The 14,179-nt window shown below is 44.0% G+C and overlaps 1 protein-coding gene across 1 annotated transcript in view; it reads right to left on the bottom strand.

Annotated features, from left to right (window-relative positions):
• Positions 1–14,179, bottom strand: part of LOC123997656 (gamma-aminobutyric acid type B receptor subunit 1-like) — a 51,271-nt gene that overhangs the window by 15,552 nt on the left and 21,540 nt on the right. The window contains exons 8-16 of the mRNA XM_046302109.1: positions 9,517–9,651; positions 7,975–8,145; positions 7,155–7,256; positions 6,810–6,875; positions 6,308–6,499; positions 5,464–5,709; positions 5,176–5,239; positions 4,261–4,338; positions 366–516 (exon numbers count right to left, since the gene is read on the bottom strand). Coding sequence (XP_046158065.1) covers positions 366–516; positions 4,261–4,338; positions 5,176–5,239; positions 5,464–5,709; positions 6,308–6,499; positions 6,810–6,875; positions 7,155–7,256; positions 7,975–8,145; positions 9,517–9,651 — 1,205 coding nt within the window. The remainder of the gene's footprint in view (positions 1–365; positions 517–4,260; positions 4,339–5,175; positions 5,240–5,463; positions 5,710–6,307; positions 6,500–6,809; positions 6,876–7,154; positions 7,257–7,974; positions 8,146–9,516; positions 9,652–14,179) is intronic.

The raw sequence follows: 14,179 nt of genomic DNA, 5'->3' as shown, positions 1-14,179 counted from the left end.
CAGCAATGTCATAAAAGTGGCATATTTTGTCACTGAATGCAAAGTGACAAGGCATTCTGCATGGATTGGAGACAGTAATGCCAAATGCCGACATAGACGTGACTATCACTTGCCCACAGCCATCTGAAGACCTACAAGCAGGACCCACCAGAAAGACAGTCATACTCGACCCAGCGTGGTGATGATGAATTGTTGATGATGAATTGCTAGCTGTTTTTCGAGCTGTAATCTTTTTTAATTGAAACTTTAACCGGGCAAGTCAGTTAAGAACACATTCTTAGGTACAATGACGGCCTACGATGACAGTGTTGCTTAAATGTGCGAGATAAATTCCCTCTGGAGGGGAAATAAAGTTATAATCTTACCGGACGTTGCTGTTGTAGATGTTGAAGGTCAGACAGACGATGCCCAGCAGGATGCCCAGACCAGCGAAGACAGACACAGCAGCAAACAGCTTCTGAGAGAGGTACCTAAACTCCTCAATGACTATTGTCGAGTCAGCCGGGGGCCCGGCACCTGAACAGAGAGAAAGAACGAAAGAAAAAGAAAGAACGAAAGAACGAAAGAAAGAAAGAAAGAAAGAAAGAAAGAAAGAAAGAAAGAAAGAAAGAAAGAAAAGAAAGAACGAAAGAAAGAACGAAAGAAAGAACGAAAAAACGAAAGGAGGCCGGACAGAGGTTAGTCCATCCATGCCTTAAAGAGACAGACAGTCTACTGCACTGTACTTGATGTCACTCAGAACAGGGCAAAAGGACAATTATGTTTTGAATTAAGATCAAAATCAGAATTTGAACAGGGAGGGCACTACGTTCAGTAACCTCTACAGACACCAACCTAAAGGATCAAATGAAATTGGCACGATCAATTTACACAGTAACCAATGATTTAATTCAATGACCAAGAAGGTACAGAAATTAAGAATAAATGAGGATAGATGTGGAAATCACCCTAAATATCGCAAAACATGTGCATAACTAAAAAGTAACCATTGGTTCTTTCAAGGTAGGAGATCGTTGAAAGTGCAGCTGACTGACTTTATCTGTCTCTGATTTCTCTCTGTATCCTCCTGTCTGTCTAAATCCAGCTCTGCCTGCAGATCCTGACAGCTTCTCGGGGTGTGGGTGTCACTGTGTCCTTATGTAAGGGTGGTGACAGTGACATGGACTTGTGTCAGTGTGTGGTGACGTGTCCATGTCAGGAAGAGGGTGACACAGTGTCGAGCCCCAGGGGTGTCACAATACCAGGGCGCCCACATTTGGTTTGACGGTTTCAGCGATATCACATCACTGACTTGCCTAAAGTGACATCTGAGACATCCTGTCTAAGAACAGAGTAACGGCTGTGAGAAGATGGGTGTGTTCTTGTGTGCGTTGATGAGAGAGCGAGCACTGTCCTGTCAGCTGATGTGTTTGCACTGTTTAAACCTTCCTCCGTCCTTGATCAAGGAATCAGGACAGGGTGTTGCCATGGAGACCAAGCTCTGTAACAGTTGCCACAGTGATTAGGAAGACAGCTATGCTGAAGTGGTTGTTAGGGGCGACCGCGAAGAGAGAAAGAAAGTGACGGAGTAATTCAACAAGGGGTCACCTCCGTTACCTCTAGAACAAACTAAACTCACCTCCGTTACCTCAAGAACAAACTAAACTCACCTCCGTTACCTCAAGAACAAACTAAACTCACCTCCGTTACCTCAAGAACAAACTAAACTCACCTCCGTTACCTCAAGAACAAACTAAACCCACCTCCGTTACCTCAAGAACAAACTAAACTCACCTCCGTTACCTCAAGAACAAACTAAACTCACCTCCGTTACCTCTACAACAAACTAAACTCACCTCCGTTACCTCAAGAACAAACTAAACTCACCTCCGTTACCTCAAGAACAAACTAAACTCACCTCCGTTACCTCAAGAACAAAATAAACTCACCTCCGTTACCTCAAGAACAAACTAAACCCACCTCTGTTACCTCAAGAACAAACTAAACTCAGCTCCGTTACCTCAAGAACAAACTAAACTCACCTCCATCATCTCTATAGCAAACTAACCTCAACTCTCCCACTGGTTACAGACATCAGTTCAATGTCTAGTTTTGATTTGCATTTGACTGAGTTGTCAACTAATGTGAATTCAACATGAAATCAACAAAGAATTTCCCCATTGGATTTAGGATCAAAGTTGGTTGAAAAAATGTGGATGACTTTTTGATTCAGCGTCATAACGTTTTTTGTTGTTGAAATGACGTGGAAAATGACGTGGCAACCAGTTTGGCCCATTGGGCTGCGACTCACCAGTAATATTGACTCACCTCTGTTACTGTAGACACTTAGAATAAAAGGAGCCATCTAAAATCTAAAAAGGTAATTTGGCTGTCCAGAGGCTTCTACATGGAATCCAGAATGGTTTAAACCAAAAAGTTTTTTTACATGGAACCTAAAAAGGTTCTCCAATAGGGACAGCTGAAGAACCCTTTAGAACCCTTTTTCTAAGAGCGTGCGGGTCAACTAATCTTAACACCGTCACCTCTATAGCAAACTAACCTCTATAGCAAACTAACCTCTATCACACTCCAGAAAACTAGACTCCCCTCCATCACCTCTGGAACAAACTAACCTCTATCACACTCCAGAGAACTAGACTCCCCTCCATCACCTCTGGAACAAACTAACCTCTATCACACTCCAGAAAACTAGACTCCCCTCCATCACCTCTGGAACAAACAAACCTCTATCACACTCCAGAAAACTAGACTCCCCTCCATCCCCTCTGGAACAAACTAACCTCTATCACACTCCAGAAAACTAGACTCCCCTCCATCACCTCTGGAACAAACTAACCTCTATCACACTCCAGAAAACTAGACTCCCCTCCATCACCTCTGGAACAAACAAACCTCTATCACACTCCAGAAAACTAGACTCCCCTCCATCACCTCTGGAACAAACAAACCTCTATCACACTCCAGAAAACTAGACTCCCCTCCATCCCCTCTGGAACAAACTAACCTCTATCACACTCCAGAAAACTAGACTCCCCTCCATCGCCTCTGGAACAAACTAACCTCTATCACACTCCAGAAAACTAGACTCCCCTCCATCCCCTCTGGAACAAACTAACCTCTATCACACTCCAGAAAACTAGACTCCCCTCCATCGCCTCTGGAACAAACTAACCTCTATCACACTCCAGAAAACTAGACTCCCCTCCATCCCCTCTGGAACAAACTAACCTCTATCACACTCCAGAAAACTAGACTCCCCTCCATCACCTCTGGAACAAACTAACCTCCATCACACTCCAGAAAACTAGACTCCCCTCCATCGCCTCTGGAACAAACCATCCTCACCTCTGTAAACCTACATCACACCAAGCTCACTCCTGTCACACTACATAACAGTAAGACCACCAAACTCAGCCCTACAGTAAGTTGGCCTTGTGAAGGACAGAGATAGATACAGGTCACCATATAGTCGTCTCTGATTGGACCCATTGGCCCCGCTCCCCTCGGAGGCTAAGCTAAGCCTTGGAAACAAATCGTTTCCTTAAAAGTCTACAACGGTGCCCTCTCTCTGGACTCCCAGCATGCACGATTGATTAGCGGTGCAGTAATTCTGAGCCCAGGCACAAGTGTGTCACCCCTCAAGGGAGGGCTGGGCCGGTAAACAACGGAACTACAACATTTGTCTTGGTGTGGCTGAAGCAAATCGACAGTAACAGCATTTCTCTGCAGACAGTGTCACGCTCTGTGACTGTGGTGGATGTTGAACTTTCCTAAAGTGAAGAAGTGTAGGTGGGGGTCAGGCTTTCCTGACTGCCATGGTCTGGCCACTGGGCTGTGGGTGTAAACTAATTCTGGGTAAAGGAGGATGAGGGTCCAAATGATTGCTTTTAAAGCCAGAAGTGGTGATTTGTCTGACATGGAAATGATGGATGGAGGCATCGCGGGCTTAGAGAAAGAGTAGGCGTAACAGTAGGTCTAATGTGAGGGGAACGAGATAGATGGTTACATAGATGACTCACAGTGAGACAGTCACACACACACACACACACACACACACACACACACACACACACACACACACACACACACACACACACACACACACACACACACACACACACACACACACACACACACACACACACACACACACACACACACACACACACACACACACACACACATCCCCACCCACAGAGAGAGAGAGAGAGACATACACAGGAAGCCTGACAAAGACAAACGTAATCAACTCCGCCCCACCTATCCACACATCGTTGCCGAACCAGGAGAGATTCTTCTGAGAGCTGTCGTAGTATCCAATCTTCTTATAACTGCCTCCTACACAGCGAGAGGGAGAAGATAGTTCAATTAGCATCTTCTCAGATCCTCTTTCTTTCCAGCCTACATAATGTCCTTGGGTTACGAAGGGTTCAAACGACAACAAGCAAAAGAAACACTTTGAAAAAGAAAGACAGATCAAAATATCATTATGAAAAGAAGGCTACGGAAGTACACGGCAGAACATTTCAGATCCACAAATAGAGAGAAAGAGAGAAGAGGGGAAAAAGTGGAACGAAGAGATCGAGACGACACAGAGAGAGGTACCGACACAGAGCTACCACAGGGAAAGAAAGACAGAGGGAGAGAATGAATATGTGGCATCCTGAACCATGAATACTGACGAGAATAATTCACAAATTCAAGTCAAGGCTTTCAATGTATTAACCCGATTACCCGACCTCGTCACGAGCACGGCAGCACGCGAAATGCCACCCAGTGATGCAGGCAGAAGTAGGATGATTATTTTTCGTTATCCATTAGGGCTCCAAAAAGAACAAAGGTACACAATAATATGCCACTTTAGCTTCGGTCCAGGCCTCTTCCAATTAGACTGAAGGCTTGACTCGACACATTTGGAAATAAACACAATTTGCCTGTCCAAAAAACCCCCCACTTTGCTCTCAAATCAACACGGGTGAGAACGGAGGGAAAGTAAGAACAGCTTCAGCAGACAGCCTTAATCTTGATGCACGGACTGGACTGGCTGACATTCAATCGCTCCGCAACAGAATGTCAATGATTCTTTCTCATTTAAAAACAACAAAAAAACTACTGTAGGATATCCAGAACAAGGAAAGTCTGAAATATGGTTGAAATGGTGATAGATGACTTTACCTTGCAGCTGCTCAATAAGGGTCATCGCCATCCTGGAACCCTGGGCATCAAACACCACATGGCCCTGAAGGAGAAGAAAAGTGCTACATCAAGTCAGAAATCTACTGTCATCCATTCAGACTTATTGAATGAGCCAATACATACATTACACACATGTTCTCTACCTGGACTTGTATAATAAGAAACACTCATTTGCTTTTTCCATTGCAAAAGGTTTTCAAACATTTTGTGCCCTAATGAACATGGCCCTAGTATATTCTACTGGATGGCCCTCCCTCCTGTACTCACAGACACGCCTTCAAATGAGCTGGTGTTGAGGGCGCGGTAGATCTCTGCTGTGATGTCATGGTTGTTGTAGTTGAAGTCCTCCAGCCTGCGGCCTTTGGCCTTCAGAGGGGCCACAGTCTTGTTGAGGGCCAGGGCCAGGGCCCAGACAGCGTCGTAGGCCAGAGGGGCCTCCTGGAAGCCCCCTGTCTCTTCCGGGTTCTTACCCCCCAGCCGGTTCATCAACGCCCCCAGGAACTCCTGAGAGGTCTGATTGGACCAGACATCGGGAAGGGGAGGAGTTGATATATGAGCGTCACCATTCGTGTGGCTTTCAAACTGAACTATTGTCCACCAAACTCATTAGTGTGACATTTATATAATTAGAATCACTATGTTAGTTGTATTAGGGTCAACTTAGATTTAGGCAATAATGGACCCTCAAGCACTGTGTAATGGTTACGTATTACTAGTTACGTATTACTAGTTACGTATTACTAGCCTTTGAAATCAAACGGTACTGTACTTAGCTCAGGGCTAGCCCTGGGCCAGGGATATTTATTTCATATAAATGTCTAAGTATGTGTCTCTGCCCTGGGCTAAGAAACATGTGGTGTGGAAAAGCCTAAAGGGCCCCTAGAGTGTACTACTGCAGAAGCACATCAAGCCGCCGCTCTGCAGGTAGAGGAAGGAATATGAAGATAATCAGCAGCTAAGCTGGCAGCATGTGAAATTGAAGGGACGACATGACCAGATGGAGAGCAGATGTTGCTCACCACATTGGAATGCGGATCATAATCAATAACATTACATGGACTTGGGGGACCTGATCCTGGATCAGTATGAGATCCGGACCAGATGTTCTCACCAGGTTGGAGGCTCCGCGGACGGTCTCGGGGTTGAGCATGACGATCTCTGTGGTAACGTGGCCCTCCACCGCCTCTGTCATGTTCTCGATGGTGCAGTTGATGGACGGGTCTTTGATCTTGAACCAGTTATCAGCGTACCAACCAATCAGAAACCAGACATATTTCTTCCCATACAGTTTCTCCTTAAATACCTGGAGGATGGAAGGAGAGAGTTGGAGGGAGAGAGTTGGAGGGAGAGAGGGGAGAGAAAGCGAAAGAGAGAGAAAATAGGAAAAAATAGAAACATTTAGAAAATAGACAGAAAAGAAGAAGATGAAACACTTAATTGTCTGTTAAATTATTCTTAATTACACATAAATATTATTTGCTTCTCAAGGCTACATCATCACCACAGTACAAATGACAATTAATTAAATAAAATATACAAGAGGTCAATAACCACAAATAGCCCGATAATTTAATGCTCAACATAACTTGAGGTCAACAATGAAAAACACTCACCTCGCAAAACACTTTCCTGGCTTCCGTCTCATAGAAGAGCCCCACAATTATTCTGGCATCCTGACGCTATTCAATGACAGGAAGCGCAATGATTTAAGCCATGTTAATGAAAATACATTCGCATAGTTCAATAATAATGATACAAGCCTTTACACTTTGACTATTCCAATTCTATGGTACAACCTCGGCTACCTCGGCACTTCACAGCCTGGCAGTTGGTAGTGCTAATTAGCCTCCTGTATTCATTTCCTGTACTAAATCACCTCACTTCGCTAACAGGTGCAGCTGTGAGCAGGGGAGAGCAACAGCAGTCCCCCCCCCCCATTGAATATTTTATCAAAGCACCTTGAGATTCTTGACAGCGACAGCCGGGTCAGTGAGGAAGCTCTGTCTCACACTGATCTCAATCCCAGCCTCCTTCACCCTCTGCTCCAGATCATCCAGAGTCTATATGAGAGAAGAAGAGAGAGGGTAGATAGAAAGAGAGAAGGAAGAGAGAACAGAGAAGGAAAGACAAAAGAGAGAAGGGATGAAGGGATGGGAGAAGGGATGGGGAAGATAGAAAGAGAGGGGGTGGGGGGGGTCGATATTGAAAGAAAGATGGAAGGGGTGAGAAAATGAGGAAGGAAAGGCACAAGAAATTGAAATGGACCAAGAAACCAGAGAGTAAAAGAGGAAAGAGATAATAAAGGACAGAGGGAGAGAAAGAGAAAGATCATTTGAGAGAGAGAGGTGGGGAAAGAGAGAAAAACGAGAGGCAGAAAGAAGGGGAGATGATAAAGAGGGAAAAGACGTAGGGAAAGAGGAGCGATGGGTTCTTTCCTCTAATGGAGGTTAACTCTAAGTGCCACATCATCCATCCGGTTGCTCACCACCAATATTCCAACAAATCCACGATCAATTGTGGGATTGAATACTTAAAAGACTGTCATACTGCATATAAGTCCCACGTACGCACACACCCACTCCCACACACTCATTTGCTCATTAAGATGTGGGAGAGTCACTGAAGAGGAGACTGTGGAAGAAAGAGAGAGAGACAGACATAGAGTGAGAGACAGAGTGAGAGACAGACAGAGACAGAGAGAGATACAGAGACAGAGCGATAGAAAGAGAGCGAGAGAGAGACATAGAGAGAAGAGATAGACGGAGAGAGTGTACTGACCGAAGTGAAGACCTCTGTGGTCTGCTGGATGGTAGCGATCTTTGTCCACTTCCACTTCTGGAAGAGGCGTACCCTGGTGGGGTTGTGGAGGGTGGCCGAGGGGTGGGTGCGGAAGAAGGTGGGGAAGCGGTTCCTGTTGGACAAGGCTGGAGAGCTGGAGCCATAGGACAACTGAGAAAGAGAGCGGGAGATAAACATTTAAAACACTAGACAGCCAGGCAATATACAGTCCTAATTTATTCCGTACCAATGCAACGTATTGCACTGATTTCAATTGAATTAAGAGATGAAGGGGATCTCTTGTTCTTTATCTATCATGACTTTGGTTTCGGTGTTCAGAGCATCGGCACCCTGACATCAGGGATTGAGAGAAGAAGAAGGTAGAGACCTGATGATAAATGTCAAATGTCAAACGTCATGTACAATATCGCGTAAACAAATGTCCTGGTGTATGTAGAGGTAGTGGAGCCCCCAATACATGGACAGCAGACAATACATGTAGAGTAGAATGGAGTTTGCCAGCTCACTATTGAGTGCAGTCAGGGGGACAATGGTATCAGCCTGTGGAAAACAGCTCCAGCATTAGGGGTGACACACACACGGGAGAATGAAATTGAAGGAAATGGAGCAAAGCGGCGGGGCACAGAGAGGCTCATAAAACACCACTTTGCAGGAAGCAGAAGAGAAGTACTCCAATGTGCTTTTTTTCATGACCTGAAACACTAGCCTCAAAATGAGTTGGTTCAGGGTCGTGTTCATTATGCACCAAATGGACTATAACAGGAAGGGATTAACTGGATTTGTCCAACAAGAAAGACACATTTTTGTTTTACGTTGCTAAATGTTTTAAAATGTTTCACAGTGCAGGTATAACAATTGGAGCACCCAGAAGTCCCTTGATTCTGGTCTGTTTGGTCCTTGGCTCTATTCCCTCTCTGATAGGCTTGTTTGACATGCAGAGAGATACTCCTCCTGAGGGTTGAAGAGAGACAGAAATAAGTGTGTGGCGATTGGTGGTGGTGTACACTCTCTCACTAAAGAGCCAGATCCCTTTGTGTGTGTGTGTGTGTGTGTGTGTGTGTGTGTGTGTGTGTGTGTGTGTGTGTGTGTGTGTGTGTGTGTGTGTGTGTGTGTGTGTGTGTGTGTGTGTGTGTGTGTGTGTGTGTGTGTGTGTGTGTGTGTGTGTGTGTGTGTGTGTGTGTGTGTGTGTGTGTGTAGGTCGGGGGGAGACAGCTAGAGTGGGAACAAGGAGGCTGAGAGGAAGAGAACAGAGGAAATCAAGCAGACAGGCCCAGGGCACTAGTTGCTGACAAGTGGAGGGAGTGAAGAGGAAAACAAAAAGAGATAGAGCTTTTAATGAAGGAGAGAAATGTATAGATAGGGAGATTTAATTTGTTCACAATTAATTACTTGGCTAAAAAGTTGATTATTGGATGACGAGAGAGCGAGAGCGAGAGCGAGAGCGAGAGAGAGAGCGAGAGCGAGAGCGAGAGCGAGAGCGAGAGAATGGGACACGAACACACACACACAGTAGCTACCCACCACTATGAGGTTCCACATGCGAGCAGCCTCTGCTACCAGTGTGGATACGGAGCTGCAGCCGGGCATCAGGACTGTCTTGATGGGCTCTGTGTAGAGCAGATCATAGAGCAACTTGGTGGACTCCCCTGGGTCACACTAAGAGAGAGAGAGAAAGAGGAAGAGGGACAGGGGGAAAATGGAGGGGGAGGGGATATGGGGGAGATGGTGGGAAATAAAAGGGGAGACAGATGTGAGGGTGAGAGGGGGAGATGAAGGGGGAAAGAGAGGGAGGAAAAAGAGGAGGAAGATTAGGAGAGAAATAGGGGGAAAGAGAGGAAGAGAAGAGGGGTGAGATATGTGGGAGAGAAAGTGAAGGGGTGGGTAGAGAACAGGGGTAGAGAGAGAGAGAAGGGAGGGGGGGGAAGAAAGAAGAATATCAGAAAGAGAAGAACAGAACAGCGATCGATATTCAGCCTTATCGAGCGTCAGTATAAAAGTGGGAAAAGATGGCCAGAGAGAGAGTTAAATCGACCACGCTGTCCAAAAAGGGACAGGAAGAAAATATGACTGCAGAAAGAGGGAGGGAGAGATCACAAACAGAACACAATCAAAGCCTCAAATGAATGTAAAATAAGCTTGAGGTGGTCCAATCATGAACAAATGATCCATCACAGGCTTGTGATGGATAAGGTTTTGAATAAGCCATCCCCATCCCAGTCCTCAATAGGGCCCGATCTAAATCAGCCTGACACGTTTAATGGTGATTTGCTGTGCAGGGGGAAGAGAGAGGAAACAGAACTCCCATGCATTGCAGTTGAGTGTCACAAGCAATCTGGTTGTGGAAAACTGTGACTTAACAACGGACCTTATGGGCCCTGATTTGTGTGTTGGTCTGTCTCCGTTTGTTTTCCGAGATGGAAATAGCGCACTCAAGAAGCAAATGTGTTGGATGCAAAAATTGCTTGTTGATTTCAATGATGGTTGCTTGCATGCATAGCGTAGCCTATGGATATAAGAGGGGTTGCATTTCTCCAGCTCCAACCCTCAGCTGTTTACTGAAACTGTGGCAAGGAGAACACTTTGTTCATGTTTGAATTAAGGACCGCCACTTTAAACACTTCTAATTGAGTAACAGCGTTGTTACATGGTGCAATCCTCTAGTGCAGGGGTAGGCAACCCTGTTCCTGGAGTGCTGCAGGATTTTGTTCGAACTTGGCACCACATCGGAACCAACTGAGCTAATTGATCAGTTCAGTGATTGCCTAACTTCAACACACCTTGTCTTCCAGGTTGGTTAAATCAAAAAATCTAAATCAAATCCAATTTTATTTGTCACATACACATGTTTAGAAGATGTTAATGCGAGTGTAGCGAAGTGCTTCTAGTTCCGACAGTGCAGTAATAACCAACGAGTAATCTAACCTAACAATTTCAAAACAACTAATTTATACACACAAGTGTAAAGGGATGAAGAATATGTACATAAAAATATATGAATGGGTGATGGTAGAAAACGGCATAGGCAAGATGCAGTAGATGGTATCGAGTACAGTATATACATATGAGATGAGTAATGGAGGGTATGCAAACATATAAAAGTGGCATTGTTTAAAGTGGCTAGTGATACATTTATTACATAAAGATGGCAAGATAAGTGGATGGTATAGAGTACAGTATATATATATGAAATGAGTAATGTAGGGTAGGTAAAGTAGCATTGTTTAAAGTGGCTACATTTTTTACATCAATTAAACATGAAGCGCCTGCGGCATTCCAGGACTAGGGTTGTCTAACCCTGCTCTAGTGAGTGAGCTACGTTTGTGCCATTAATATGAAGCAAAACGTCTGTAGTCCAGAACAACATTCTTAGTATTACAAACAAAAATAATGATATTGAATGCATAACATAAACCCTAAACTATTGATAAGCCAAACAAAATCATTTTAAAATGTGAAAGCCAATGAAATGTAAATGAACGCAAAAGAAAAGTTTTCCGTTTACAAAAATGATGATAATGCAATTAAATAAAATTCCTCCCTCTTCCCTGACATTTTCCCTATCTTTGGTTATGTTACTCTGGACTTTGCTTTCCCTGCCTTTTTTCCAGTTGCAAATTCATTACAGATACAAAGCACCCTACTGTTGGTTTGCCTCTGAAGTTAAGCAGGGTCAGTCCCTGGATGGGAGACCAGATAGCTGGAAGTGGGAATTAAAGCTGGAAGTGGGAAGTGGGAAGCTGGAAGTGGGAATTAAAAATAAATTATAAGGGGAAACTTCACACGTGTCCGAAAACCATGGGTTTTGTTTTTGTAAGGGGATGTATAACCCTCCTCTTTTCCACACACCCACATGCACTGTCAGTGGTGCTGAAACGGTGCAACCCAATATTAGTGTCAGAGTTAGCATTACTTCGATACTACTCCCGGCATCCAATCTATCCGCTCATGAGACTTTGATGAGAGACTAATCCCACAGAAAGAATAGGAGAAGAAGCCACATATGCTGATATGCTTTATTCTCTTTAATTGCATTCAGAGTGAATAATATAAAAGAAGTGTGAATATATAAGAGGACCAGTAGGATCTTATGTCTTCTCTCAAGTCACTGTGAATTTCTAAATCTCCCCCTGTAATTAAATCTTGAGTACCACTTGAGTCGTGGTGTTAAATGGTGCATACATGAATGTGATACACGTGTGTGTGTGTGTGTTCATGCATGCGTGTGAGATAGTGCACGAGGACTGTGTGGAAATATTAATCATTTTGGTCCCTGATTGAGTCCTATCATGTTCCAGCCACCCATTAAAGTAGAAATTATAGATTTTAATTTTTTTATTTAAGCCTTATTTTACCAGGTAAGTTGACTGAGAACACACTCTCATTTACAGTAACGAACTGGGGGATAGTTACAGGAGAGGAGGGGGGATGAATGAGCCAATAGGAAGCTGGGGATGATTTGGTGTTCGTGATGGTGTGAAGGCCAGATTGGGAATTTAGCCAGGACACAGGGTTTAACACCCCTACTCTTACAATAAGTGCCATGGGATCTTTAGTGACAACAGATTCAGGACACCAGTTTAAAGTCCCATCCGAAAGACGGCACCCCTACACAGAGAGCAGCTCATCACGCCATTTCTCTACCTCTGTCTCCCTCCACCACAGTTAATAATTGATCAAAGTTATCAGTCTCCGCTTTGATATAACCATGGCAACGGTCTAGAGAGGGTGAGTGGTGTGTCTGTGTATAGATCTCAATGTGCTGTAAATAGTCTAATGTTCTCTCCCTAAACTGCCACACAAACAAACAAGTAGATTTTTTTTTAGATAGATTTTTATTGAACCTTTATTTAACTAGGCATGTCAGTTACAGTGGCAAGAAAAAGTATGTGAACCGTTTGGAATTACCTGTATTTCTGCATGAATTGGTCATGAAATTTGATCTGATCTTTATCTAAGTCACAACAATAGACAAACATAAATGTGCTTAAACTAATAACACACAAATGATTGTATTTCTGTTGTCGATATTGAATACATAATTTAAACATTCACAGTGTCGGTTGGAAAAAGTATGTGAACCCCTAGGCTAGTCAATCACCACCTTCCGGAGACACCTGAAACCCCACCTCTTTAAGGAATACTTAGGATAGGATAAAGTAATCCTTCTCACCCCCCCCCCTTAAAATATTTAGATGCACTGTTGTAAAGTGGCTGTTCCACTGGATGTCATAAGGTGAATGCACCAATTTGTAAGTTGCTCTGGATAAGAGCGTCTGCTAAATGACTTAAATGTAAATGTAAATGTCTAATGACTTTTCCAAAAGCTAATTGGAGTCTGGAGTCAGGAGTCAGCTAACCTGGAGTCCAATAAATGAGACGAGATTGGAAATGTTGGTTAGGGCTGCCTTGCCCTATAAAAAACACTCACAAAATGTTAGTTTGCTATTCACAAGAAGCATTACCTGATGTGAACCATGCCTCGAACAAAAGAGATCTCAATTAAGAATTGTTGACTTGCATAAAGCTGGAAAGGGTTACAAAAGTATCTCTACAAGCCTTGATGTTCATCAGTCCACGGTAAGACAAATGGTCTATAAATGGAGAAAGTTCAGCACTGTTGCTACTCTCCCTAGGAGTGGCCGTCCTGCAAAGATGACTGCAAGAGCACAGTGCAGAATGCTCAATGAGGTTAAGAAGAATCCTAGAGTGTCAGCTAAAGACTTACAGAAATATTTGGAACATGCTAACATCTCTGTTGATGAGTCGACGATATGTAAAACACTAAACAAGAATGGTGTTCATGGGAGGACACCACTGAAGAAGCTACTTCTGTCCAAAAAAAACATTGCTGCACGTCTGAAGTTTGCAAAAGTGCACCTGGATGTTCCACAGCGCTACTGGCAAAATATTATGTGGACAGATGAAACTAAAGTTGTGTTGTTTGGAAGGAAGGAACACACAACACTGTGGGGAGAAGAAAAGGTACAGCACACCATCAACACCTCATCCCAACTGTAAAGTATGGTGGAGGGAGCATCATGGTTTGGGGTTGCTTTGCTGCCTCGGGGCCTGGACAGCAAACGGAAAAATGAATTCCCAAGTTTATCAAGACATTTTGCAGGAGAATGTTAGGCTATCTGTCCGCCAATTGAAACTCAACAGAAGTTGGCTAATGCAACAGGAC

This window comes from Oncorhynchus gorbuscha, linkage group LG15 (genome assembly GCF_021184085.1).
Source record: "Oncorhynchus gorbuscha isolate QuinsamMale2020 ecotype Even-year linkage group LG15, OgorEven_v1.0, whole genome shotgun sequence".
Lineage (NCBI taxonomy): Eukaryota > Metazoa > Chordata > Actinopteri > Salmoniformes > Salmonidae > Oncorhynchus > Oncorhynchus gorbuscha.
Note: the sequence above shows the minus strand (reverse complement) of the source record. Positions and strands in the feature narration are given on the sequence as shown.